General features: G+C 39.2%; 1 protein-coding gene across 2 annotated transcripts in view; it reads left to right on the top strand.

Moving 5' to 3' along the window:
• Window positions 1-19,539, top strand: part of LOC105398383 — a 56,466-nt gene that overhangs the window by 26,529 nt on the left and 10,398 nt on the right. For both annotated transcript variants that reach the window (XM_048626134.1, XM_048626133.1), the window contains 7 exons: window positions 4,293-4,368; window positions 4,770-4,902; window positions 10,752-10,842; window positions 12,848-13,015; window positions 13,822-13,950; window positions 15,358-15,486; window positions 16,949-17,174. In XM_048626134.1, the coding sequence (XP_048482091.1) occupies window positions 4,302-4,368; window positions 4,770-4,902; window positions 10,752-10,842; window positions 12,848-13,015; window positions 13,822-13,950; window positions 15,358-15,486; window positions 16,949-17,174 (943 nt within the window). In that variant the 5' untranslated portion in view covers window positions 4,293-4,301. The remainder of the gene's footprint in view (window positions 1-4,292; window positions 4,369-4,769; window positions 4,903-10,751; window positions 10,843-12,847; window positions 13,016-13,821; window positions 13,951-15,357; window positions 15,487-16,948; window positions 17,175-19,539) is intronic.

Genomic DNA, 19,539 nt, shown 5'->3' with positions numbered 1-19,539 from the left:
AATGTTGTCAAAACATCAGGTCTAGATACTTTTTTACTAACCCCCGACTCAAAAAGGGTATCGATAAGTTTTACAGCTGTAGGTGTCTATGTGTGTCGGTCTCTCCGTGTAGAGTACCTATTGTAAAAATATGTGTAAGAATATGTAATGCCGAGTTGCAGCAAGGGACTTTAAGCTAATGTGGACATTAAATCTATGTCTGTCTCTTTCTGTCCGTATACTGTCAAAGCAAGGCAACAATACATTTAATGCCGACATTAACTTAAAGATCCTTTCTGCAACTCAGTGTAAGAGTCGGTATAAATTCTACATAATAATTTGCAAGTCACTGCTTTTCTGACCAATTAAATAATTTGTTGCAGGAAAATCGGTAAACACAGTTTTAGAAGAATTGCCGGGGCACATTTGAACTTTTTCCTGAGCAAGAAAAAACTGTAATAAAATATCGATGTGTGATACTATCACTTTTCTCCTATAGTAATTACATAATGGGATAACCAACACATGTTTCAGTGCAAAAAAACATTATGAAATACACAATGAAATAAAAGTTACAGTTGATTTGATTTAATGAAATTCATTCAAGACCGCCCCCCTCTCCCCTACTAATTTCTTCTCTTAACATAAACCTCCCCAAAAAGTCGCATTTTATAATTAGTAAATATTTGAAACATTTCTCGTTTTGATTTTTTCTGCTAAAGTATCGTGATACTTTTGTCCGTTTTCTATACTATAATAGTGTGGCCACTTTCTTAGATTGCAACGCCCTCAATTATTCTCTACTCTTTTATGTTCCATTGTAAGTACCTATGTACTTTCTAAATTTAATTAACTACAATCGGTTAATAGGTACCCAATATGGAAATTCATAGCCTGGTTTTAACCCTTTACCCACCCTAGGAGGTGGAATCAAAATTTGAAAAAAATGGGACCACATGGGATCTCAACACAATACATAAAAAAAAGAATTTTCAAAATCGGTCCATAAACGGCGAAGTAATCGGTGATCATACATAAATTCTTTATTGTTGCGGCTAAAACTTCGACGTCCTCCATCGTTGCTAGCTCAAAGACAACTGAACTCTGCACGAGAGTGTAAACACCCACTCGCGTCACACGCGAGTGGGTGTTTACATTCGCGCCTCCGCACGAGTGACGAGGCGAGCGAGGAGGCGAGGGCCGAGGCGAGAGTGTAAATGGGGTATAAAAATATTTTCACCTTTCATAGATAGAGCAAGATTTGTAAGGAGTTAGGAGGCCTTATTGATATCGAATTTCGTTTTATTGTGTATTTAAAATGTTTGTCCGAATACCAAAATCGTGCAACTAACATTTCTGTTTGCTCTTGGAGAACACAATTCTTACGATTCGCCTCGTTTATTGTACAACAGTAATAAAGTTATGTGAATTATATTAATTACTTTACCTTTTACATAGTAACGGCTATCTTCGCTTGTAACTTTAAATCAATTCAAAACAGTCCGTATTACCACCATTCAAGATCTGTTTTCTATGTTAACTTTGCATTTTAAATATGTTTGTTCAACGTTCATAGATACACCGCTACCGCAACTTCGTTCATTGTTTGCAGTAGACATTTAGTACTGCATTTTGGTTTACTTAGAATATCATTAGAATTTATTATAACACATTTAGATCTCCCGACTTTGTTTCAATATGAAAAATATAAACTAGAAACCGATGTTTTGTGTATGTTGTATTTTTTAATATTTTTTTTATTCTCTCTGTTGTGTAAATCGCTCGGAGCATTAAATGAGCAAATAACTTTATTAATTTTCATAATCGATCTTAAATACCTACTTTTAATCTCATCGTGTCTTGACCTATCGATTAAAAGTGCGTGGCTACGACTCACGGTCTCTGCTACTCCTTCGGGGGTAACAGTCGCCAGCATAATAAAATGTTCATGTTTAAATATTCATCATGTCTCTTGTATAGGTGCTGAATTCGAATCTATAAATCTAAAAAAAGTAAAATTTCCATATTTATGGCAAATTATAGTACATAAGTGCCAATAAGAATAATAATAATAACAAACTGGTTGTAAAGATGAGTATTTTTCACAAAGAAGTAAAAGTAGCGGTTGCTTGTACGCATACAGAAGAAGTTCCTACGGATGTTGGCCTCACGCTATGGGATCAGGCGCTCACTGTCAGACTACAATGAACGACTACAGTATTTCAAACTGGACCGGCTTGACAGTAGGCGTGACCAGGCATCTCTGTTAATGCTTTATAAGATAACAAATAACATCTCACACACCTCTCTACTTGAACAGATTGAAATAAATACAGACTCAGAAATCCTAAACTTTTTAGAATACCTTCCACAACAATAAATGCTGCTTTTTACAATCCTTTGCACAGGGCATGCCGCTTGTACAATGATTTCGTTAGTGAAAATAAGTTTATTGATATCTTGGGACAGCCACTTTCCACCTTCAAAAAGGCACTTGCCAAACTGTCAATATCTAATAACTAATTATTTACAGGTTGCTATATTAATTTTTATATATTTTTTATTAAATTATCGTACCTGCATGTTATACTGTAGTGATAACTAGCTCTTAACTAATATTTTCAAAATTTAATAATTAAACTGAAGTGTGCACTCTAGTCGGTTATAGGAAGGAAATGTAACCTCATATTGTATATATTTGGAACTCTGTATTCTTATAACTGTTTGTGTACCAATATAATAAATAATAATAATAAGCTTGTTGAGTTGAGGCCAATATCTGTCAATATTTAATTTATGTCTCCATTTAGAGTGTCGCAACTTTTCGTTTGCCAATTTTACTGCGGAATTTATCAATTTAATGTAGACATTACATATTAGAAAGTCACAAGTCACAAACTGCACGTACAAAAATAAGTAGTTGTAAAGTTGATAAACATAACAATACGATTGTCTACTTTCTCGGTGACCGGCGGTCATTCATTCCCCAAATGAACAAGAACATAGTGAAAGCGATATTGCAGTGCAAAAAACTAAATGAAAATTCGTGTCACTGACTTTCCTATAACTTTCATACTCTAAAGTTAGCTGAACTTGGCCTCAATAGGGGAAATTACAGGCGATTAGTCCCCATCATGTCTCATATTAAATTATTATGGTCGGCTCATCAAATCCAATGCGAATATCGTGCTTTTCCCCACATGATTTATGTGCGACCATTTGGGCAAATTGAAAACATATGGGAAACGAGTTCTCATTCATTATGTTTTAATTGTTCAAATATTATCTGTAATTCAATGTGCGCTTTCGAATTTTTATTTGGGTATAATATTATCAAGATTAGGATCAGATCAGATCAATCGAAATTAGTAATTAATATCTCGTATATTTAAGGATTTTTTAAAGTATGTATTGGAATTAGTAGCATCGATGAGGTATATTATCCTAAGCTAATATAGTCATCTGCTCAGAGGGTATTGTATCGGGAGGAGTTTATATGAGTCTGATAGTTGACCGGCTTTCGATTTTATCCATTGTGTTGTGCCGGACAATGGCGCCGCCTTGTGTGTAAAGTTCCCAACTATTTGGGACGCAGCACTTTTCTACAACTGTCAGTTTTGGCTAGTTTGGTATCAATTGAACTTTCTACAAAGATTTGTATGTTTTTTCAATGGATTAGTGAAGTTGACTTTGAGTGTGCACAATAAAATATATACATTAGACAGTAATGAGATAGAGATCTTTTGATGACTCTGTATGATAGCTATAGATGGCCAAGATTAATAGTATGATAAAAGTGATTATTATTGTAGCTAATGGAAGGCTAGTACCTAAAGTATTAACTTGTATATATGTATGTAGTTTGGAACAATGCGATAAGTAATAGTTTTTTTTTGGCGCTCAATATAGGAACATAAGTGTTCGTCGCATATAATGGATCAGTACCTACATACAAAAAGAAAAAACCTAGCTTTATTATTAGTTTTTGAAGGTTTTTCAATTGTTTGACGACTTGACAAAAGTGGATGGTAATGATTAGATTCGGAAAGCTATCGATAGCATCCCGGGGCGTGCTTTGGGAATGGCTTACGTCGAGCAGTATACCTACTGCTATAGGCTAAATAAGTCAAATCGATTTATGTATTATCCCTATTTATTTTAGTATAGTAGTAGAAACTGACGACAGTCATTTGTTTACAATCACAGGAGTGGACCATAGTATTTTAGTAGAAACTAACGACAGTCATTTGTTCACAATCACATACCATACCATAGTATTGTAGTCGAAACTGACGAGAGTGATTTGTTCGCAGGAGTGGACCATGGACCGAGGGGCGCTGCGCGTGGCGCGGCTCGCGCTGCTGCTGCTGCAAGCCACGGCTGTCTTCGGTGAGTTCCGTCCACATCCTCATACTACTGTATTTTATTTAAATACCCATATAACAACATAAGCCAATAGGTACAGCTGCCAGTCTGGTGGTCCTCAGTCTCGCTTGTATTGAAACTACCGGCTTCATGTCATTTTCATTATGACGATCAGGAGGGAAACGATACGTTATGGCCTCCACTGAAAGTCTCGTCAACCGTCCACCCCAAAGTACCTGTACATGTATGTATTTGCAAAACAATGCAATCATCAATAGTTAATACCTATAGCTTACCTTCCGTAGCGACAATCCCTTCATCATCACGACCCATCACGTCCCTACTGCAGGGGCACGGGTCTCTTTCTAATGAAGGATGGGTTTTTGGCCCGTACCGACAGTCACTTACACTCTGTGTATCGGCAGGTCGCATCGCTTTCGAGAAGCTGACAGATGTGGACTTCACGGGCACCGCGTACTACACGGTGCGCAACCTGTCGCTGTACGAGTGCCAGGGCTGGTGCCGCGAGGAGCCCGACTGCCAGGCCGCCTCCTTCAGGTACGTCATTCTGGAGGGCTAGCATGGGGTGCAAGACGAGAAACATCAAGACGTGACAAATGTTTTGCATCAAGCTCACTCACATCGAGCGGCTATACACACTCCTCAGATTGAAGGCTCTTTAAGATGACTTAATATTGTCTCAATGATAGCAGAACCAACTCCAAGCAATCTTAAACGAGTTGGAGTATCCATTTTAAAAGTGTACCTCTTATTTGCAAACGGTTTTCTTGTTGACTTTCTCGTCTCTCCTATTCAGTCCGTGGTTTTTTCGTTAAGGCTTTATTTAACTGTGGTCGCGGCCTCTCTTAAACCAGGCCCCACTTATTTACACCAAGTAACGGAAACAGCGGGTCCTGACTTCCCGGTCCGCAGGAGACTCGGGGCGCCGGAACTCACTCGTGTGCTCGGAATAAAGAATTGCCATCGTGAGTCAATTAATTTCCACCATCTCACCTGTTCATTATTAAGCTGTAAAAGACACACGTTGAAACCATATTCTTAATTGTTTCCTTCCATGATTTCTTAGTATTTTTTCCCGTAGACTCGTTCTTTTTATATGAGCGCACATGAATTTAACGGAAAAATAGGAAAAAATAATAATATAATAGAACCATAAATAACACAGACACACGAATAAAAACGGTTAATGTGACATTTACATTTTCCGAGATTACACTCAGTTAACGCTGAGGGCCCTGATTACAAAACCGAGATAATTAAAATGCACAAAGAATGTTATGACTTTATGAGAGAAAATACGTAGGAAAATGTAAATTTGAACGAAGATAAGACCACCGTGAGAATCTTATATTAAAAATGCAAGCTACGAACTTGGGCACAGTAGGCACGACTACACACGCGCCATTAAAGTCATTAGTAGAAATTATACTGCTTCAATGTGTAATTGAGATGTGGTCTACGTGATTAGGCTGACCACTGACCCACTTAGGAGCACATCAGACTGTAGAAATCACAACAGACATGATGATTCGTCATTCTGTAGATCGATCACGGTGCCACGGGGAATCAACGAATCACATCTCTGATCACGAGCTTGTAGCCAGAGGATGCGCCAGATAAGCCAAGTTCACCGGAGTGAGTGACGGGCACTGCCGGGGCACAGCGGCCGACGAGTGAAACTACGGCACGGACTATGTTAATAGGCCTGTCAGAAAAATTATATAGTTAAAAAGCTTTGTTGTTAGTGAGTCGATTATGATTTCCACAACACAAACTCTAGTGTATCGCATCTGGAGGAGGAGCGGAGGTTGGTGCGGAATGTGTGTCAGCCTGCCGCACATCGCTCGGCATTCCACCGGCATGGCCGAGCTAATAACAATGAGTATGTAACAGAGAGTGCAGTGAGACCGCCACAAACACGGTAAACGAGGAAACCAACACCGCGCTCCAAATTGGATAACAGTAAAAGTGATCGCATGTATATGCGTCCCAATAGATTATTGCCCGCAAACCACTACGACATGACTGTTTCACGGTTGTCCGCGGTTTAGAACTTAATATTTAATTTATTAATACAATTTGCCGATGTGCTCCACATTCGTCCGACATTGAGTTACGTAGTACCCGCAGGTACAGATTTCATGGCAAATTTCAATCAATGATACCGTTAAATACGAATCTTCTACATTAAAGTAAACCGTTTCCATGATTTAGTATAATTCTTAAGGTGCGGCGCGGTGGCTTAGCAAAAGATTCGCAAAAACATAATAGTGTTTACCTCGAGGGAATCACGTAACAGTATTCACACACTCGAGATTCCAATAGGGCAATTCAAACGGGATCGATCAAAAATCATTCGATATTCAATTTAATTGTAGAAGTCGGAACTTTCCCGCGGTAATCTAGCATTGTGCTAACACGCCGTATCTCGGCTCAATCAGCTGAAGAAACAGCGACTGACAAAAGAATGGGATTGCTAACTGTTCGCGCGCACCGCCAGCAGCCACCGGATCATTGTTAGCGATATCGAAGCGATCGTCCTTACATCTCCGATCTATACCACTTGTGCCAATCAAACCCCTATTATTAAATATCTGAATTTCTCATGGCTATAACCATCGCGGATCTTATCTAATTCTTTGATTGTCAGATGATCGGTTTATCTATTCTAACATTTCTAACTGTGTGGTTAACAGTAATTGTCAATGTAACAGTAATTCAATCTGCTTTCTGTGAGCATTTATCGAAAATCATCTCGATTAACATGATCCCTCGAACGCACCTTATACACATGCACCTTACTATTACACATATTTACGCAGAGCACATACCTACGTGGTAAGGAAGTAGTTATAATTAGCGACAAATACTGCTTATTTGTCGCTAATTATAACTACTTCATTTGAAATTTAATTACCCCAAAAAATCTCAGTTATATGTACCTACCTAATCATAGTAAATAGTAATCAGCATCACAATTATTATCTTCTCTATCTTTATTTACGCGTGGGTATGAACACTTAACACTTCCTCAGTACGCACTGTCCGACGTGTCCGACAGACAAAACATTCCGCCGCCGCCCCATCCATCACCCGGCCAACATTAATCACTAGCAGTAGTTTACACATGATTTTCACCACAAACTGATCGATAGATCGCCGCTAAATAAACAATTTATTACAAGGTGGAAACCAGGGAAGCTATTTAATATTTAATAGGCAATGTAAATAAATCACCGTATGCAGGTTTAGGTCACATGATAGTGCATCAAGGCCGTTTTAAAGTGCTACTTAACTTTCTCTCTACTAGGACTTATTAATGCCACCAGGGTAATATAATAAATACCTCTATAATTTATTGCTAACTTTAGGCTATAAATAAACTTCTAAATAAATTTCTTATTTCACTTACATCTTTTAAATAAAATAAGTAAGGTAATATAAAAATACTTTTCGAATTTCAAAGATTACAATCTCCGAATGTAGGTGAAATGTTGATCAGCAGATGCATAATAGTAAACTTTAATTACAACCTTTAATACCAAATGAGATCGAGAAGATTTATTATTGTACTTGTGAAATCGAAACGCATTGCTATGATTACTTTAAGGGCTTTACTAAAACATTAATCATTTGCATATTTGTAATCAAACGGTACTCAGGCATTCCAATACTGTGGGTGACTTAAAGATTAATTTATAGATTATAGAGATAATATTTACTAAAGTTAACGTACAGCACATAGTATTAACTATGGCTTAAGTGCCTACACCGTGTTCGTACAATATACAGTTTGTTAGTTTATATGGATTAGTCGCTCATGGCATATTGCCAGAGCAATACTTAGCGTTCATTGGGGTTCCTATGAAGGATACAAATGAGATGATATGTCAGAGAACTAAGGTAAGTATTGCAAACGTAGCGTGGGACGCCTTTCAGCTGGTGGGCTGACGACTAAGAGATCTAGCTAATAGGCGTGGTAGGAGAAAATACTTAGAGTGTTACGAACGGTCCAGCGGACAATTATTGCCTCATGATGATGATGATATTCAATATTAGAATATAAGAGAAGAACACATGAGACTAGCATATTTTGATGCACGAATCAGCATGCAGGAAGTAGGTTACTACTGAGAAATGTCGCTGAACCATACATACGTTTCCATAAGTATTCATAACTGCCCAGAACAATAGAAGATACGAGTGCCATTTGCACGGACTCTTGAGTTTACAGCCCACGACAGCATTCCAACAAATCTATGGTACATGATACGGGCACGGGCACGCCGCCGCCGCCGCCGCCGCCCTGCAGACATCCCGATGACCTTTGCTTCGCTTATGAATTCACCCCGAATAAGCAAACAGCGCTTGCTCCGCCGCTTACAAATCTCGGCTAACCCCGATTGTTGGTCTGATAGTAATAAAGCAAAGAGCTTGTCCACCGCATTCACGCCTCAAAGCTGCTTTATAATAAGACATTAAAATGTCCACAAACGGTAAACCGCTCCGACTGCTCCGTTACTTGCAAGTATCGCCACCACGTCTCTATGTCACCTCCATTCCTGTGTACACTTGATAGGAAAAGTGTTAGGCTGAAACGATCACGGAATGCCAACGTATCCATCAGTAGACTGACTCTTGATGACTTTTTTCAATAAAGCACTTAATTTGCATTTAATAAGTATAATTCAGGACATGTTTATGAATTTAACTGTTATGTTTCAATCTAAAACATATGACAGTTTATTTTTATTACACTGATAAGCCACATATAAGAGGTTTTGCAGGTGGCAATAGAATTTATTAGCAATTTCAAGTCTGCTATTTCGATATAGGTATACGACTTAGTTTACAGTAATTCGGTGCAGACGAGGTGGTCAGAACAGTGTAAATTTTACTATTTTGCTTCGTGAACCTCAGCCTTATCCGTTATTGTAACAGAAGAGTGGTCTCAGTGGTAATCCGCACGGTCTTGGTAATTTGTCAATGTAACATGTCAACTTTAATCGGGAACATTAAACATGCATTTAAGTGTTTAGTATGGCCTGCAACCGGCGCCAAAGAAAGCGTAGTAACAAATCTTTCTGGGTCGACTGACGTTTCGAATTGCTCAGCAGAAGTCGGCGAGCTGCATCGAAACCGCAATGCAAATTGAGCCGATCTGCGCGGTGATGTGTTAACGTAACACACTTGTCACCTTCTACTACTGTTAGCCGCGACCGCCGCGCGCCAAAGAAAGCGATTTATGTACCATCACGAGCAAGCTCCGCGCAATCTGTACAAATTCTCTTCACGCTCGTGAGGCGTCCTTCGCGGAATGTTGATAAACGATGATACAAATCTTTGACTGCGTGCAGACTTTCGTATGTGGTTAAAGTATACCACATTTATCCAGGTTAACATAATGAGATTAGTCCGTATCGGTGCCTTTGAAACACAACTTACTTGAAACAAAAAATATACATATAATGAGATGCTGGCACATGTAACCAACTCTTCTAACAAATGAAGCATGTAATATTGGATCTGCCAGCGATTAACTCACAGCATTATTGATGGTCGAAGGATCTATTTCCTGCGCGGCGATGACCTAACAATTACGATGCCAGCCGCGACGCCCCCACATCAATTAGACATCCAGTGACCATAATAAGATTAATAAGCGTCGATCTTTTTCAGTCATTTAATAAACATGTTGTGTAGTGTATACCTGATTCAATACTTTTCCGTTGCCTTCGCAAAGACGAGTAAATTTTCATAAACAGTATATCTTGGTTTGAAAAGTATACTTGCATTTAATTAGAAATAGAAATACGTGCCGATATGAACTTTATGCTAAACTGTAGTTTGCTTAATCATACATATAAAACCTACTGTTATTTTTATGCCTCTGATTTTAATTAAAAATCATATTTTTATAATAAAATGTATGATGTAACAGGAAGTTGTTAAGAAAATCAATAAATGAAAACACAGACGGCGACTGAACAACACTAATATAATAACTGTTATTCAGAAGTTCATTATCTTTTCGCATATAAAGTAAAGTTGTAAATCATGTAGTAGGTTGTGATATGATTGCTACTTCTTTACCATATTTAAATGAGCACGCTGAGAACAAACGAGAATCGTGGCCAGCTGGCTTCTGTGGGCTAGACGATTTGTACTGGGTAATTAATCGTACAGGAGATTAGAAAAGTTATGTGTTTACTTTATTATAGGGAGAGCAATCTCAGGACTGGCTGGCAATATCCGGCTGATAATTTTATTTTACTGAGGGGTTATATTTTATCGCATCAGCATTGGTATTTTTAGAAAAATATTGTTAGTACGGTGCTATATTAAATTTACGTTAATTTAAAAGTGACTATGTTATTTTGTTGCAGTTTCGTCCTCAACCCTTTGACGCCAGTGCAAGAAACAAGATGTCTTCTGCAGAACGACACTCAAGCTAACAATCCGAATGCTACGCCACAGGTATGTCTAACGTGATTTTATAATCGACACATGTCATATCAAGCTACGGATAAAACATATTTTCACACCCTATTTCACGTAATGTAAATAAAGTAAATGGCATCCAATAAAATGACACAAACTAGTTTCATTAGCGAATTAAGGCCCTACGTGTACTATAGTGCGCCGTGTGACCCCGACTCTACTATGAAGGGAAAATGATAGAGTCCATAAAACATCGTTCGAGCACAAAATGCACATTATCTTTCGGAAAATTATCAGTCGCCGTTACTTATAAAGGGCCACGTAATAACGGAGAATTACCGCACACAATATAGATGTAAATATAGGTTTTAGCCTTAGCTTGTAGCTAATGTGATCAGTACAAGCATCTGAGATGCCGCGACGTGATATATGGGGTCTGTTGCTGGGCCGGAGTGCAACACGCCGCGATCTAACACGACAACAACATAGCTTGCTGCTGATAGGTACATGTACTACACATCCAAACAAACAAGACAAGTTTCGTTTCATATGTTTTGCTGTATTAATTCTAAATAAGTACTAAGTGAATTCAGTTATAGGACAAACAATGGAAAGTATGTTTTTTTACACACATAATAGAAAGGAAACAATGCCTTCGCATAATTTGGTATTTTATATTAATTATATTTAGTAATTATAAGAATTAACAGTTTTGTTAATATATTTAAACATTAGCTGCGTTATAATTATTTTAAAACGTTGGTTATAGTTAGCCGTTGTTTCCTCATTTATCTACTATTACTAAAGAACGTCTACGTAATACCTACCTATTAACGATAGTTTATTTCGTCTAACAAAATAATAATACAAACTAAGCTATTTTACGAACAATACAAAGTATCATGTGGTGCTGGTCTCCTGCTATCGCGGCGATCTCTGCATGCAAGTGCCACGGGCTAACCCGCTCTAAGCCAGGTATATTCAGGTGGACACTATACATTGTGCCTTAACAAGTAAGAACCTACATAGAACGTGCCTAAGATCGTGTCTGGGATATTTATATTCCACCGGTAAACTTTGGTCAAAGTGGCTTGTGGACATTATGTTTAGAACACTTTATAGCGCGCATGCGCATCAGCCATAAAAATAAGCACGTTATACCGGTAATTGGGATGTCGTTGACGTCTGGTGAAAAGGTTAAATTAAGTTGCACACAGTGATTTTTTAATCGTGCGGCTTATAAGTGACAAATATGTTGACGTGTGAATTGAAAAATACATAATATATATTAGTACATACCGATGCAGTTCCAAGAGAAGTACCCTATCTTAACCAATCCATCTTCATCTCATTTGCATTTCAAAATAAAGCAACAAAAAGACGTGAAAAACAGCGTTTTCCCGGTAGTTTATTCCTTATAGGCACGCAAATTCCGATAAAGTACTTGTAATAGGGAAATAAATCTCTCATTAGATAGCGACCGGCATTCCCGATACTGCCAATTAGCCGGGCCGATGCCGAGATTCGTATTAACAATCCAGATTAAGTCGGTCAGCCATCGAATGGAGCCAGCTTCATTGTGGCTCTAGCTGTTCGTACTATATTCCTTCTGGTTCACTTTAAGATGTCTCCTGAATTTTCTGAATTGTAGAACCACTAGAAATCCTAAGGCGAAGAGTTTGGGTATAATTTTGTAGAGCATTGCACCATGGCAACACAACTCCAAAGTAACTTATGGATGTAGAGTGTACCTACCTACAGCACCGCGCGAATGCTTTATCGCTTTCAGGCCTAATGAACGGTCGCGACGATAAATAAACGATGCTGAACGATGCTACTAGTACATACGTATACGATTGTTTTGATAGCCGATCGATTTCCTATGTTAATGAACTGCCGAGAGAGATAATGGCGATTGCATCTATCCGTGAAATGGTACAATTATGGAAATGGTCGTGTTTACCACTTTACTTACAAGTGGATTTGTTTTAAGTGCATTGCGGGTCGTGTATGGTTTTCAACTGTGTGTTTTTTGTTGCAGCGAGCAGTGAACACGTACTACATGGTGAAGCTGCAGGTGCGCACGGAGAGCGTGTGTCTGCGGCCGTGGGCCTTCGAGCGCGTGCCGGGCAAGGCGCTGCGCGGGCTCGACAACACCATCATCTACACCTCCACCAAGGAGACCTGCCTCGCCGCCTGCCTCAATGAGGTAACATGCTCGTCTTAATACTACACTACTATAAATGCTTAGTTAGGTATTTGTTATAAATAATGAAACCCATACAAGCTTTATTATTCATGATTAAAACACCTTTAATATACTTGCAGTAAAATGGTTATGAGAAAGGTTTTACGGAGTACAAGAATGCTTGAAGCGTTTATGATGAGAATCATAATAGCATTGCACGCTTTTATAATTCTTAAGCGTTTTGTACTGTGAGCATTTAATAGCTAAATGTTTTGCACAGTGACATGACAGCCAGTAATATTCTCAAAGCTGGCCAGACACTTCCTACTTGAGTCATGAAGGTACTTGAACTTGAATCTCGCGGACCGCTTACAGTGTTCACGTTAAGGTTTATTTTCGGCTGTAAATGGTAAAGCGATAAGCACTGCTCCGTATTCAGGTATGCTTTATGAGTTTGTTCCAATTTTGAGTTAAAGCTTTATTGTGGAGTGGTTGATGTGATCGTGCTGCCGTAACGGCCGCGAGGCACACCTAACTGTGCTGAATATCAAACGATACTAAATGCTGCAGCTCCTTTGTGAATAGTGAATGGCTAGGTTTTACCCATAACACATTTTGCCATTGAATTCAATGTTCTTCCGAGACGGGAGTGTTTCGTATTCCCACGTTTGCGGACGTGAGTGTCGGAGCCATTGAACGCGTGTTCACGTGTTGCAGCCTCTTAATGACGTGTCTCTCCGTATTTGCTGCTAATTATCTCCTTTGGGAGATGGTTAAATAGCGAACAAGCTTGTGGAATGTTTGGCTAATGGTGGTGGTGTGTGCAGAAGCGGTTCCCGTGCCGGTCGGCGGAGTACGAGTACGGGTCCATGCGCTGCGCGCTCAGCGACTCGGACCGCCGCACCGCGCAGCACTTCGTGCAGCTCGTTGACACGCCCGGCACCGACTACTTCGAGGTATGTTACTACTACTAACTACATACAGTGCCACAAACTTATCTGTTCCGGTGACAGCTCACGTAAATGTGTAATATTTCTTCATTCTATAAGATTTTAAGTTTGCCAGTAGTGGTAATTCGCTCATGTGATTTCAATAAACCCATCTAATCTATATCAATATATAATTCATTAGTAAGTTACGAGATATGGATCAATTTAGTTCGCTCTCACCGGAACAGATAAGTTTGTGGCACTGTACATCTTTTAATATTTTACCGCATGTCATATTTATATATCAACAGCTGATAAGCGTCTACCGCTAGACCTCCTAGCAAGACGCTAGACCTCTCCTGAGGTGTGCGGTGTACAACAGAGGTTACAGGAACGTGGGCTGTCTTCGGCCGTCCACAGTTAAATGTCATATTTTAGGATCAGTACTGAAAAAAATATGCATGTAGAGAAAAATCACCAATCGAAAAGTTTTACAGTAAAACAACACTTTCTGAAACCTCGTGGAAACCTCTATCTAAAACAAAAGGTGACAAAAGTGACCAGACGATAATGTGACATTACCCTAGAAATAAACAAAAATGTTTACTTATCTTTTGTTTTCTCTTCCATTGTTGTCTGCAAGTGCTGAAAGCTGGTGGGTTGTGGGTTACACAGATGGTCTATATTGACTTTCTTTCTACTAAAATATTCACTGTCGTACATTCCAAATTAGGAATTTTGGTCCGTCAAATGTCGTTAACCCAAATATTATTTGGAAACGTGAAGTATTTTGCGACGAGTGTAGTCAACATTGACCTTAATCTTCCATCTTAAAGGACATCACAGTGGCCATTCATTCACCTTATGTGGTAAACCGAGTGGGCGGAAACCCGGCATTATACTTGCAATGTTAGGTAAATTATGTTGATCGTGGTCGTGGCTTTAGTTTATTGAACTCTTCTGTTTTGGCCAAATTCCGTTTTGGCAAGCTATTAGATGCAAGATGAAGCAAACAAATATCAAAAGTGAATGTTATATGGAAAAGATACAGATAGAAGTGTATGATGAGTAAAAGTAGATGATAAAGCTTTTCAAAATTAAATCAGCTATATTTTACATAGATTCTACCTCTGTATCACAGCTCTATACATTCACTGTCATTTTGGATGAGAAGGTAAACCTATACATCATGGAACTAAGTAACTATAAACCTAGGTAACTTGCAGACTGAATGAATATGAATACACCATCTGTTGTTCTGCCAAGCTGTCATCCTGTAACAATGACGTCACAGTACCGCTACAACACGCACCACCCATTTCCTCAACACTTGCAGCCGCAGTTAGCTCCTCGCCCGTTCGTTCCTAGAACAGTTTGTGTAAATTGTCGGATTTATCCGTATTTGTTGTAATGAGGCTGTGTGTGGTCGTGCAGAACCTGTGCCTGAAGGCGGGGCAGGCGTGCAAGGGGCAGCGAGTGTTCACGGCGCCCCGCGTCGGCGTGGCCGAGGACAAGGTGGCGCAGTACGCAGGGCTGCACTACTACACTGATAAGGAGCTGCAGGTTAGTGACATGTTAAACTGTTTGTTTTAGAATATAAGGACCCATTGCCCTGGTAATTACGCCACCAAAAATATTACCCTTGGTATTTTGTAATATAATATCTAAGAAAAGACAAAAATTCTACAGCGTATACCTATAGGTATTTAATTCATAACAGGGTCACACATAATAAGTAGGTACCAAAATGTAGTTGTAGGGAATTTCGGGTAATACCTACAACTCGGAAGCTTTTTTATTACTATGTAGAAGTTGTGTCCATCCATAGCTACATCTACATATTACAAATACCTAAAACACTGTTTATAAATGCAGAATTCTCGCTTATTATTTTAACGACTGCAAAAATATTTCTTTTTATGAATTTAGCTTGGGATGTGCACAAAAACCCATTCCTTCAAGAATTCAATCTTGTTAATGTCGTGTTGCTCTCAAAATAATAACGAACATTATTCTGAATGTGCAACTAATCAAAACATGGCTACGTACGACGCCTTTTATAGAGTTTCTCATAGTTTATTCGTAGGCAAAAGAATAAATAAGAATTTTATGGTGCTGTCCCTTACAATTTCATGAACTTTAATAGACTTTACTTGAAGAAAGTTGATTGAATAATAAATGGGGTATGAAGAACGATGTTTGAACTAGTTGGAACAAAAAGTTGAAACGTTGAAAGAGGCCTTGATGAGACAAGGCGATGTCAGCTATTTAAATGGAAATACTCGGTACTCTTATTTTAAAGTTTAAATTGTTCTTTTTCATGTTTATAAGTTCATAAATTCATAATAGATATTCTGTGTGGGCGCCGTTTTGTAACGTCATGACTTGATTATTAAATTCATTTGTGTGGTTCACGGTTATTAATATGAGTTTACCGCCGGTGCGTGCCGTGACCGATGTCCGTCATTCAATGTAATTGTACTCAATAGTTGCACTCACCAGTGTTTACTGAACCACAAGCAATTAATTCTGCATATAATAATACTTACTCCAATAATCTTAGTTTTGCAATAGTAAACTTTGACTACCCTTTGGGGATTACAGTCGTGAGCATAGGCTGACATGCATAGTAAAATAAAGTTCAAACACGTTACATTTTGAAACGATGTAAATTCTCGTGTAATGTATTGTGCAATGTGCAGTGAGAAATATACTAATGGCTAATCCCTCACACCCCTAGCTAAAAGATGTTACCTACCTAGGTATCTTTTTATGTAAAATACTTTAATTGTATCGCTATGTATTGATATCAATTAAAATCCGTTTCTCATGCATGTCTTATTTAGCGACTTTGTTTGTCGTCGACACGATAAGAAGAAGAAGAATTAAAATTTGATTAAAGATTATAAATGGCCATCCACTTTGTCCTTTAGGAGGTATGTCGATTTGCAAATAACCATCTCTACAATTAAATTACTATGCAAGTTCATTCAACACAAAAACAAAAACCAATCGCTCAAACCAGGTGACATCGGAGGCGGCGTGCCGGCTCGCGTGCGAGATCGAGTCGGAGTTCCTGTGCCGCTCCTTCCTGTACCTGGGAGCCCCCCACTCGGCCGCCTACAACTGCCGCCTGTACCACCTGGACCACCACACGCTGCCCGACGGACCCTCGGCCTACCTGAACGCGGAGCGCCCGCTGATCGATGATGGCGAGCCGATCGGACGGTACTTCGAGAACTTCTGCGAGAGTGAGTACTTTTGTTGCTTTGTAAAACGGTGACTGTCGGTTGTTAATTATATGATGATATATTGTGTAGGTCGGTAGTCACAATTTGGTAGCAAAATATATGGTGTCAACACTACTCAAACCTAATACATAGTATGTATTACAGCATTTACTGACGTCGAAGCACCTAAAATCGAATTCTAAAGGTTATTTCACATGGGTTTAGTAAACAATTACGCTCTATAAAGTTAGTTGTGGAAGGTTCACCGTGCTGTTCCGTGGGAACCTCTAGGACGTTTTGTTGATGATAGAGTCATTACGATCAGTATGTTGCCTACATGCCACCCATAAATCATTCATTACAATTATCTCCCTCGCAATTTAGTAATAAACGAAATAAGCGATCTCTAAAAAACTGTTGACTGCCGCCACTGTACTGACATTTACTTTTTATTCAAATAATGAATGCAACACAGCAACCACTTCATACAATATAATGGGAAAATAATACAGGACCTAAATCAATAATAGCAGGCCCTGCGCAAGATAGGCGAGGCCATAATTTATGTAAATAACATAGTTATTTGGGTGAGAATTCTGTTAATCAGTTATAAAATCAATAAAGGCGTTAATTTGAGTAAAATCCACGATAATGGCGCCTAATATTGTTTTTTTGTTATTGAAATAACTAAGAGCGGAAGGAATCCTGTGGATGAGATGGTCGCTCTCAACTTAGATGATTTGTGATGTTATTACGAGAGTAAAATATCAATAAAGTATCTTTAAGCGACATTTATCTCGGAACGAGAGGTAAAATAATCGCGGAAGTCAGCGATTATGGATTTATTGGGTCCATTCTGTGGTGATCGTGCAATATCGGCACAATCTGCCCGCTGCAATGCGAGCCGTAATGATCGCCCTCGAAACTCCTATTAGCTAGGAATTGATTGCTTTTCGCTTACAGCTCTTCAGTCTTTACCAAAAGGCCAGTAAACTATCCCGACGCCATGGTAAATGGCGCTGGCCGAATAATTAACATAACTCATTGTAGCCGCTTCGCAAATCTTATACAGTTCTTAGAATATAAGTAACGTGACGCCACTTTGCATTACAACTAAGTACATAGGTATGACATTACATTCTTTTCCTTAGGCGGTGAATACTAGGATGTAGGTTGTTATGAATTTTAATAGCAGAGCGTCTAGCTAAAATGTAGATACTCATACATACATATGATAATATTTTCCATTCCTGCCCATGCCTCTGCCTTTCTTAGTTGAATAACAACTGTGTTTATTTTATTCTAGCGAACTTGAAAGTTGCGGCATATAAGTGATGCTCTTGAGCATGCGGAAAACATACAAAGAGATTACATGTGTGTGAATATGGGTAGATATGTGTGCGACGCGGCGCGCGGGGCATCCGGCTGCCGCCCGCTCGTGAGCTTCGCACTTTTTACCCCGAGCAATCTCCGGTACAGTTACTGCCCCACGTCGACAACTAAAAATGTCAACTATCTGTTCCTCACATTAATGCTCAGCTTCTTTCTTGTTATGACGGACGTGCGTTTATTGAATAAAAGTGCCGCAGCGACATAATAATGAACGATTCATTTCATTGATAAGAAGCGCGGAAGCTATGAATGCACCTTTATATGTCTCCTGAATTTCACCAAACGTTTTTAGTTGTTTTGTAAACGAACAGAACGGTGCTTATTTAATTACTGCTCCGTTTATTTTGGACGAGCATTGATTTGTTACGGCTGCCAACGGGTAGTGATCGGTAAAGTCGATGACAACGTAACTATTGGTGTCGCACCAGCGGCTCATCTCATCCGTCGTCGCCGGCTCAAATTGCACAACGCAACGTCGGTGGCGCCGGTGGTCCGCGGGTAACGGGCCCACCGGCGCGGGGAACTGGAGGGTTACTCTATACTCGTACTGACGAAAAACAAACGAACGAGAGCTGTCGTGCCATCGTCGGGGCTCGCGCAGTAGCGCTGCGAAACTGCGTTTTTCATCATAGAGAGTGACCCCCCTGCTCACAAACTGCTTACACCATTCTTAACCCGAGGTGCTGCGATTGTTTTGACCTTCTCACTTGGCTGTACGAGCCAAGCCCGACCTGTGCTGTTTGAACTAGAAACCGAATATGGGATAATGGCAGCGTGCGAACATGCATCGGTGGTTTTTATTGTGCCCACCGTATTTACCTCCAACCTCCGGTTAGATAGTATTGTAGCGAAACTGTGTTGTCTAAACAACCCAAATGTGCTTTCTTATCTGATTTATTCTATTCAGACGCTCTGAAAAATACAAAGTTTAAAACGGCAAAACAATGTTTTTTAAATATAATTGTATCTAATGTTTGGAAGTGGGACCATGGAA

Source organism: Plutella xylostella, chromosome 15, assembly GCF_932276165.1.
Source record: "Plutella xylostella chromosome 15, ilPluXylo3.1, whole genome shotgun sequence".
Taxonomy (NCBI): domain Eukaryota; kingdom Metazoa; phylum Arthropoda; class Insecta; order Lepidoptera; family Plutellidae; genus Plutella; species Plutella xylostella.
The sequence above is the reverse complement of the archived record's forward strand: the minus strand, read 5'-3'. Positions and strand labels throughout refer to the sequence as shown.